We start from the raw sequence: 10,648 nt of genomic DNA, 5'->3' as shown, positions 1-10,648 counted from the left end.
CCCCTCAAAAAGAGTACTCATAACATCCTTCTCTCTCATAGTCATTACCTTTTGTTCTTAATGATATTCCATTCACTCCATACCTCATGATGCAGTGCATAGATGTCCATAAGCAACATTTAAGCTATTTGCTGACTTGAATAATTCAAACCACAATAATTAGATTTAACAAAACGGTGCTTCTGTGGTTGTTCAAATCTTGTGGCTACCACCACTGACAGCATAAATTTCAAGATCAATCCCTGCAAGATACAAAGGGGGTGGGGGGAACATTTGCTTCTTGAGTACAGACCTTTGTAAACATTAATTGGACTGGCATGCACCCATTGTTGACCCTTTTCCTGGAAGTCCAATAAATACATAGAAAACAACAGCTTATACATAGTTACTATAATTTCTGCACTCCAAGGACAGTGGGCACAAATTGGCTTCTTTATGCTCTTCATTTCCCTGTTACATAATCTTTGTTCATGATGTTCTAAAATTTCACCAGTTAATTATCCTATGTACCAACGCCTCCAGCCCCAAACCTGGTACCAGTCTTATATCAGCTAACTCAGCTCCTAACAACCAGCAGATACTTCTGTATTTCTCCTCTGCCAAATTCTTAGGCTCTGGGTCCCCAAAGAATGCCTTCTGTACTGTCATTTTCCAATTTTCAATCTGTGCAGCTCCACACAATCAACCCTACTCAGAAATGGCTCGATAAACTTACTGAAATCATGTGGGATAGGGTACCCTAATTTAACAAAAGACTTTATCTCTATCTGTAAATGCCTTGTTTCAATCACTTGTCTCTATAGGTGATTCTTATCAGAGTTTTCAGCCTTGACAATCAGTGGGGCCTGTGGCAATAGATGCATTTCCACCAAACAGTAGCCACCCAATAATGCATGTCCACCAGAAGATAGGTACTACTTGCAACACTCTCACATGTAGTGGGGCACTAGGGACTTCTGTGGATGAGGACATTTAAAGACCCAGTAACCAGGTCTGTTGGCTCTGGGCTACCTGGTCCCATAGGTCTGCTACCTCCTCTATGAACTCATCTGGCTAATATTAACAAGATAGCCTTGTATTGGAGGGCTATAACAAAAGTCCCAACTTCTGGTAAAGACCCCCAATTCTCACCTCACCTGCATGCCAAAATCTCCAATTTTCTCCTTGAGTATCAAAAAATTATATGAAATGAAAGCAAACTTGAAAACAGTCTAAAAACACCCAAAGTAAAACTAATGGGATAGGGAGTGTCTATATTATGACTATTAAGTTAGTTTTCTTTTGCTTTGTCTAGTCACTCTCAGCATCTAAATGGTCTCTGTTAACCAACTAGTTGCATTATTGCTGCCTTCATTATCTATGCAAGATAACTGCATGAATTCCACCCTAATATTCTTGACAGATTAAGAGAGAAGAGATATATATATATGCTCTATATATTATTGCACAACACTATGTAGTTCAGCCCAGGAAACTATTCATTTCCTGCTAAATTTAACCTTAATGTCTGGGTACAAGATTTACATAATCCCATATGAGGGCAAGAAAAGAAGAATATTTTTTAAGAACCATTGTGCTCAGCTTGAGAAAGATGCTGATTTCCAGTGCAACCGAATCCTAAGGTAAGAGAAAATTATGCTTTACACAGAATTTGACAGGTGTCACCACAAAAGGGGGCTGCTTAAAAATGGTCTTGTCTGTCTAAGGAACTTATTATGTTCCAACCTCTGGTATGTGCATGAGACTTAAAGTGTATAAGGATGATGGCAAAATGAGTTAGAACTGTAAAACCAGAAAAGGGAACATGAGGTTAGTCACTGTAAGACAGAGGAGTGAAAATGTATTGTGAGATCAATGTGGAAGATAATTAAATCACCACCACCAGAAATTTTTAAAGCTAGATTGAAATGCTAATGGATTTACAATATAGAATATTCGCATCTATAAAACCTATCATCATAGGAATGGCTTAGCTGGCAAGGGTGTGAGAGACCCCTGCCCATCCCCACACTTTATGTAGTGGTTGAGTACATGTATGAGAGAAAATTCAGTAAAAAAAAAAAAAAACCACAAAAACAACTGGCTGCTGCCAAATATATTCTGCTGAGGCAAACCATATGTGGCTGCAGTGCGATGCAGCAATGAACTAGTAAAACAAAAACTAGAGAGCTATATGCTAAGTATCCATCAGTATGAGAAGTGTGCAATTAAAACAGCAAAGAGGTGACATAATTATTTTGATTGTTCATGGCAGATATAACTAGGAAAATAGGATAAAAGAAATGTTATGATTGAATAAAAGAACTCAGGAGTATGGCACACGAGGAAAATCCCCCAAACCCATTATCTAAAACTAGTCTTGACAGCATTGGAGAAAGTCCTGTAGATTGTAAGTGTGCTACTTTGACAGGAAGACAAGAGTGGTTGATTAGAAATGTCTCAGTTCTCTAATATCAAAAACTGAATCCATGTGTAATCACATCAGTAACAAGGGGCAAAGAAGAACTAGAAGAAACAAGAAAATCAATGAGTGGAAGGACGTGGAATGAACAGTGATTTCAGATCCCTGAAATACTGAATTCTCTTTTTAAATTTTCCTGTCACAGATCATAGAAAGCAAACCTGAATCCTTAGTAAAGAAGGCCTTTTAAAAAGAACCCCTGACAAAGACCAGGTAAGAGAAAATGTGGAGAGACAGGCAGAGTGGGAAGAGGAGGTGGGCTACACACATTTTAAAGGGATCCGGGGAATTAGGTAAGCATATTAAACATCTGGCAATTATTTTTCTAAACATTATGGATAATGAGGGAGCCAGCAGTAAGCTGGAGGAAACACAAATCCCATAACTAGCCCATTCTTACGCCATCCCACCTTGTTCACCTTATCTTGGGCACTTTTTAGAATGTAAGTCCTATTGACTCTTGGTGGGTCTTAGGCAATATCTAACCCACAATGGTGTGGACACACATACATCTGGAGCTGCTGGGAAAGGGGAACGTTTCAAAAAGGCAGTAGATGCATCAACAGATTAACAGAGAGTTGAACTGAGGATCATGCTTAGGTGCTTAATAGGTAATTAGCACTGAAAAGTCCTACATAAAAAATGAAATACTTTCTAATTACGTGTATTATATTAGGTCCTACTGGTATTCACCAGTCCTAACAATCCTTTTAAATACTCTTCCATCTAAAATTTTTGGTTTAAATATATATCATTTTTAAAGTCTTAACTGCCTGCAAGTACAGTGGACATTTATCTAGTGGATTCTGTGTCTCAGTCTATTTTGTGCTATTGACAGGAAAACTGCAAAAGATTGGGTTCATGTAATGGTCAGATAGTCTGACCTTTTTGGCCTAAATGCAATGTCAATTATAAAGCCCTCTAGTACCACCCTCACATTGCCTCTCCAACTTCTTTTAACAAGCCAAGACTGTTCTAAGTCTCTTTAGGTACTTATACATGTGCAGTGAGGCTGCTCCGACGCATTGTAATACAGTGTGTCAGAGCAGACTTTAGTAATTACCACGCTCCAGCAGACTCCAGAGTCGCATGTATTAGAGTCCACACACTGAAAAATGGAGGAGGCGGTTTAACTAAAGGTTATTCAATAAGCTTTAGTTAAGCACCCCCGCCGCCACTTTTCAGCACAGGGACGTTGATGGCCAAGACACTCCAGGCACTTTAATTAGAACGGCTTTCGGAGCTGCTCTAATTAAAGCACCCTACCTGCCACTCCCAAAGTGTAAGCACCCTTTCACTTGCATTCAATTGCTTGTCCAGAAAGACCCCAAATCTTTTCCAGTCATTGCTTCTAAGAAAAAAATATCTCATTCTGTAAATATGATCTGCATTTTTTTGTCTCTGGTTATATGACCTCAAATAGGACTGAATTAAAATGCAGATTGATCAAATGAGCTCATATTATTAGAAAACCCAACTCCCTCTGAATGACTATCCCATCTGAATCACTACTAACCCTTTTACAAATTTTTGGCATCCTCTGAAAATGCTATTGTCCATGATTTCATATTTACTAATAAAACAATGAACAATGTTGGGCCCGGAGACAAACCCACAAGACAGTGCTGGAAATACATCAGATTGATAAAAGGTTCCTCTCTTTTTGAGATCCAGTAGAGGGTCAAAGTGTGAATGACTGATCTTTGTAAACAAAAGTTTTTCTTTAAATCAGGAGGTGTGTGCTTTAAGTAAAAAAATCTTACAAATGCTTAAGGGTCATTGAACATAGATAGTATATTTATCAAAACTTGTAATCTCATCAAAAGAATGAAAATCAAATTTGTGTGACTAGACCTATTTCCCATATAGCCATGCAAACTGACAAGAATTATATTAGTATTCTTAGTATTCTTTAACTCCCATACCAAATTTTCCCTTAGTTTGCCCAGGACTGAATTCAGGTTAGTTGGGCAGTTAGTTCATCACTCTGTGGTTATTGCTGGTCCTTTTTCAGTACTGATGCATCAGCTCTCTTCCACTTTTCTGGAAATGCCTGCTATAGCTCCATTGCAACAAGCGTCTAGATGCTGCTGCCTTCTCTCCTGGTTTAGTTCCTTGAATTGGTATCTCTGCCAGTGTATCAAACAGGCTGGAGTCCATGGAATATCACTGAATAGGCAAAAGAGGCATACACCAGCCCAAGAAAGAATCACAGGCAGGGGAGAGGGGGATGTTGCCATAAGTATACAGAAGCAAGTACATTTTCACATGAAAGAAACACCTATATGTTACATACATTTCCCCACAAAAAATACAGCTTGGCCTGAGCCTGAACCAGCAATGTATGACTTATTCAGCATAAGGTAAACATATGTCCCTACTGACATACAGCATCTGGGAAGGAAAATCCAAACCTGCCCTGGTCTTCTAAAACATGCTTTGTTTGGATGAGAAAATAAATTAAACACTCCAGCCGCATCCAGACAAGCAAGCGTGTGCCTGTTGCGGCATCTCAAAGCAGTTTAAGACACCACAGGAGGCAAGCCGGGATAAAAAAAAAAGTTCTCTGCACTGCATATTTGCAGCGTAGACTCTAAGTCTGATAACAGGAAATCCCGGTATAAAAAAATAAACACCCTGGAAAAAAGCAGTGCAGAGCACGCTCCCGGAGTGTGTCCCCAAAACAACCAGAGGCTGGGTCCTCCAAAGAGGTGCTCTAGCACATGGCCAGGGTATCTCTGAGAGTATCTCTCAGAGTGTCATAGCGTGCTCTGCTGCTGCTGTAGCACACTGCCTCAGCATGCTGGAGCAAACAGAAGCAGGGCATGGCTGGCAGCAGTGGCCCGGACCAAGTAAGTAGGGACGTGGGGATGAGGGGGCTGTGTGGGTGGGGAGGATTATGTGGGGGTGGGAAGCACTTTGCAGGGCAGGGGGACTGTGTAGGAGGGGTGGGTACCCTGCCGCCCCCATATAGCACATTCCCCCTCCCCGCCAGCAGCAGCAACAAGCTGTCAGGGTGCTGGTTGGTCAGTTTCTGTCATGACCCATGCCTCCCAGCACTACACACAGGAGCTGTGCACCATTGGGCCAGGTCAGCTCCTGCTTCCATAGAGCAGGGCCACATGCAGGCAGAAGTTGGCCTGGCCCAATGGCACACGGCTCCTGCATGCAGTGCCAGGAGCCCCAGGACTCAGCAGGAGCTGGCCCAGTCCTATGTGAAGGTGCGCACCAGCGGACTGGACCAGCTTCATGCACCATGTGTAGCCCCTGGGTCAAGACCTGCTGGTGGGAGCCATGGCTGCAGGGGCAACTGTCACTGTGCATGCCTGTTGCATATCCACACCAGTGCTGGGACATGTGGCCCTGGTCTGGTGGGCCTCTTGGTCCCAGGAACCACTTGGAGGGTGTGATGGGCTGAGGGATGAAGGTGGCAGCTGAGGTGTGTATGAAAGAGATATGGGGTTGGGGGATGGGGAAGTGCTCTGGGTAGAAGCAGCTACCAGAGCTGAGCTTAGAGCCCCCCTGTCCCCCCTAAAACAGCCTGTACAGGGGGAGGCCAGCCTAGAAGGGAAGGGATTGGTCCAGCCCAGTTGAGGACTTCCCAAGAATGGCATGGGGTTACTGGGGCTTGGGCAGAGGTGCAGGGAACAGACCAGTAAGGGCTGGCTGTCCCTACATCCTGGTGAACGAACTGTGCAGCCATGGCCCACTGGCAGCTGGCTCTGCTACAGTGCCCATTCCACAGCCCACATAGCCATGTGATGCCCATCTGAGTCTGGCAGGCATGCAGCCATGGGGCTGCAGGACCTAGGGGACAGATGCTGTTGCAGGTGGCAGCAGGTCACAGCCAGGCAGCATCCCCCACTGACAGACTGCTGCAGTGGGTAGAGAGTTCAGGGGCCACTCGAGATTAGGGCTGCTTCAGCAGTTCAGTTAACACAAGGGGCTGGTGTCTCCAGATACCAACTAGTCAGGCCTCAGAAACTTGTGAGGGCAAGTAGCCCTGACCTGCTCTCCAAAGCAGCTTTAATACTGCTGGGGCCAGCATGGGTGCTGGCCCAGCCTCTAGATCTCCTGGCTGAAGATGCAGGAGGAGGTGGGCAAGGTCAGTTTGCCTCAAGTGGTACAATTTGCTCCACACCAAAGTGCATGTTCAGGCACATGTGCTGAGGAACAAATCTCTGGCACAAATTTGTGCTGCTGCTATTTGAGCTGATGCAAACACACGTGCCTGCATGTGTGGACGTGCCCTCCTTGAGCAAAGATGGATGAAAATCCTTAGGGGTAAAATCTCTGGATGTTACATAGACTGTCTCAGCAGAGTGTGAAACTAGCTCTGGAATGAGAATACCTGAACTAGAACTCTAGCTCAGCGTAGGCAACCCCTGGCATGTGTGTCATAGCATGGCATGCAAAGACATTTTGCCTTGGAGCAGATATTGGGGAAGGACCTGGGGCTGCACTGCCACAACAAGGATTGGGCCCCTCATGGATCTCCTGCTGTCTGCCCCGGCACTCCAACATCTTACAAATTGATGTTGTGGCATTTTGGGCACTATGTCCAAAAATGTTGTTGATCCCTGCTCTAGCTTTTACTGTTGTTTCACTTGGAATGAACATAGGAAAACCATAGAAAAATCAGTTTCTCAGCAGTAACTCAACTGATTTAGAATGAATAACCTTCTTTTGAAATGACAACAAAAGCCAGAAAGACTAGAAATTCAAACTGGGCTTGATTCAGTTTCATCAGGCCCATTTATTATTCATAAAGATCCACCCACTTCCCCTCCCCTGCCCCCTAGCTACTCAAGGTGGTGGTGGGGGGGGGTTTGAAGCCATCTAAGGCTGGCAATTTTGACTAAAGAGTATTTCCCCTCCATTCAGGGTCAGACTGATCCCCAAGTTTGGGGTCAGGAGGGAATTTTACCCTATGGTCAGACTGGTATGGACTGTGGGGTTTCTTGCCTTCCTCTGTAGTGGGGACTTGGGCCTCTTCCTGGGATCACTTGAGGACATATTAACAAGTTTTACAGAAGCAGGACATTGACTGTTGTAGTCCCCTGCTTTAGGATGTTAGGGGACAGGTTAGGATGTTATGTCTTCTGTTGTGTCAGGTTAACCATGTAGTTTTGCTAAGAGGTTACATAATGGATTTGCATAGGTTGGTTTGGATAGGGATAATCCTGCCTTAGACAGGGTTTTGGACTAGATGACCTATGGAGGTCCCTTCCAGCCCTGCTTCTCTGTGATTCTATGAAAAATTGCCTCCCTGTCAGGTTGTTATAGTCAATTCATAGAGACTTCAGTATTGCAAAGCCCTGTGGTGTAACAGCTAAATTCAGACTTATTTATGTGAGAAGGACTCCTGCTTTAGAGCTGCAGTAGCAGGCTTTGGGTGTGTACTGCTTAATGCTAATACTGCTTCCTCCACTCCTCATCTACAGCTACAGTAATCAGCATTAAGAGAGACCTTTGCTTGCTCTTCTCCAGCCCTCCTTCCTGTGTCAAAACCACAGAAGACAGTTTTAAATTTTATGGGCACATTTCAAGTAACATTTTTAGGGGAAAAGGAATTCTAAACTTGAAACAGAAGACAGAAATTTCTAGCCAGAACAGAAAAAAGCTCCAATGCAAATACAAAACAAGTCAGCATGGCATAAACAAACTGTTAATGACTAGGTATGAGAGTCCATGTCTACTGAGTATGTGTATCCCAGGATACCTGTATGTCTAGCCACTTTTAGATCTCAGTTTAACTCAAGTAAGTGTAAAGGTTCGTCTATACAAGCCCTTTGACTAGCAATGATTTTCCCTTCATCATATGCTTCAATAGAGCACTCATTGTTAGGCAGTTTTGGACTTCTGTTTAGCAGAATATTATATTCCATTATATATTATTGCTCCTTGTTTGCTACAGAAGTTGCAAATGACTTTAAAAAAGAAAAAGGAAAAAAAAAGGAAGGATCCAACCTATTAAGATAATGCACATTTTGTGCAGGCCATAGGGATACATCAACTCTCCCCCTCCTCTCCATTTTTTTAAATTTATTTTCCATAAACAGGACTGCTTATATATCTCTGAATGTCAGATTCACAATAGTTCCTACATGTCACACTCATCAACAATTATATGCAATTCCTGCTATATTGCCTTAGGAAAACAGTTTGCATCTCACCTATTATTGCAATTTTTATACTATTAGATTTACCCTCTCTGATGGCTATTTTTCCCCATTTGTAGGAGGTTTTCATAAGAAAATTACTCATCATGACTGATACAATCCTGGATACAACAACTGAATTTCTCTATGATGAAGACTCTCTTGTTTGTGATAAAGTGGACATCCAAAAGTTTGGAAAAGTATTCTTGCCAGTATTTTACACTATTGTGTTTCTCCTTGGCCTGGTAGGGAATCTCCTTGTGGTTTTTGCCTTCCTAAAGGCTGGCAATAAAAAGAGCACCGCTGACATTTATCTCTTGAACTTAGCCATCTCAGACCTTTTCTTTGTGATCTCTCTTCCATTTTGGGCTTTCTATGTGAGGAAAGGATGGAAACTTGGAACTGTTTTCTGCAAACTCATTTCCTCACTCTATTATGTGGGTTTCTTTGGTGGCATGTTTTTTATCACAGTTGTAAGTATAGATAGATATCTGGCTATAGTTCAGGTAACTTTTTCTCTGAAATCCAGAACAATTGGCCATGGCTGTATTATTACTCTTTTTGTGTGGATAGCAGCAGCATTATTCTCAGTGCCACAATTTGTGTTCACCGAAAAGGTAAACAAACAGTGCACTGCTAATTACCCAGAAGATCTCCAAATTATTTGGCCAGTTTTTTGCAACGTAGAAATGAATGTCATAGGGTTTCTTATCCCAATCTGTATCATGAGCTACTGCTACTTTAGGATCATCAGGACACTGCTTTCCTGCAAAAATCATAAAAAAACTAGAGCTATCAGGTTGATTTTAGTGGTGGTGATTGTGTTTTTCCTCTTCTGGACCCCATACAATGTACTGATTTTTCTAGACACTTTAAAGTACTATTTCAACTTCTTTGCAAAATGTGACCATTCAATATTTTTAGACTATGCCATGCATGCAACTGAAACCTTAGCATTCAGTCACTGCTGTCTCAATCCAGTTATCTACGCTTTTGCTGGTGAAAAATTCAGGAAATATCTTTGCTCATTATGCCTAAAGTGCTGTTCATTCATTTGCTTCTGTGGGCCCCACAGCTGGTACCAAGCTGGCCCTTCACATATCCCTCCAGAGAGTATTCCAAGCAGTAACCAGACCCAGATTACCAGCGATCCGGATGCCTTGCTTGTTCTGTGAAGGACTTTGTTAAGAAGTAAATATGTCTTTGATAGAGGTTATCATTCAGGCACTCAGGTTTAGCATGTGAAAGTACTTGAGGTTGCCACTGATCTACAAGTATTTCTTTCCCTAAGCATTATTTTAAAACAATGTATCAAAATCTTAATGGCACAATAAAATAATGGATGGGATCTGAATTCTGAGGGGAAAATGGAAAGAAAAACAGCAACTTGTGCAAGGAATAGAAAGAAAAAAATAGGAATAGACATTCATATATGAAAAGACTTAGGAAAACAGTTTGCATCTCACCTATTATTGCAATTTTTATACTACTAGATTTACCCTCTCTGATGGCTATTTTATACATTCAGGTGCATGTATATAACTATGTCTGTATACACAAACCTCTTGTAAGGAAAGTAAACTGTCCAACGGATAGATAGTAGTGAAAAATATTTGATATACGGCCCATTGGTTTTCTCTTGGAGTACAGCATGAGCACTGGAACACTTCATTGTTTCAGTTTTGGAGACAGTAGCATGTTGTACTGTACTGTATGTTGTATGAAACAACAGCCTGTTCTTACATGAGGGGTCAAACTTGGTTTAAGTGTTATGTAATAATCAGATGGGAGTGATTTTTGCATTTATGGATTAACTCTTGCTGATTGATACAAGTGTTTTATTTGTTAACATTTACCTAATAAAAGGCCTATTAAAGATAATGTCCTTTCTATTATTTGGTTAGTGCCAACAATCTGTTTAGCATTGGCCAGCATGCAAAAATGAGGATTGATGTCCACCTCTAAGCCCATAAAATCCGTCCAAAGCCCACTAAAACCAAATAATCTTCCTACTATCGATTTCATT

At 42.0% G+C, this 10,648-nt stretch overlaps 1 protein-coding gene across 1 annotated transcript; it reads left to right on the top strand.

Annotated features, from left to right (window-relative positions):
- Positions 1–1,544: 1,544 nt before the first annotated feature.
- CX3CR1 (C-X3-C motif chemokine receptor 1) lies at positions 1,545–10,407 on the top strand. The gene is made up of 3 exons (XM_090048844.1): positions 1,545–1,622; positions 2,607–2,674; positions 8,703–10,407. The coding sequence occupies exon 3, from the start codon at positions 8,730–8,732 to the stop codon at positions 9,795–9,797; it is 1,068 nt and encodes a 355-aa protein (XP_089904970.1). The 5' UTR covers positions 1,545–1,622; positions 2,607–2,674; positions 8,703–8,729; the 3' UTR covers positions 9,798–10,407.
- Positions 10,408–10,648: the final 241 nt, after the last annotated feature.

The sequence above is a fragment of the Crocodylus siamensis genome, chromosome 5 (assembly GCF_052110815.1).
Source record: "Crocodylus siamensis isolate JL-2025a chromosome 5, ASM5211081v1, whole genome shotgun sequence".
Classification (NCBI taxonomy): domain Eukaryota; kingdom Metazoa; phylum Chordata; order Crocodylia; family Crocodylidae; genus Crocodylus; species Crocodylus siamensis.
Note: the sequence above shows the minus strand (reverse complement) of the source record. Positions and strands in the feature narration are given on the sequence as shown.

Bases quoted from the DNA above. Each gene is read 5' to 3' on its own strand.
- CX3CR1 (XM_090048844.1), top strand. From the start codon at position 8,730: ATGACTGATACAATCCTGGATACAACAACTGAATTTCTCTATGATGAA.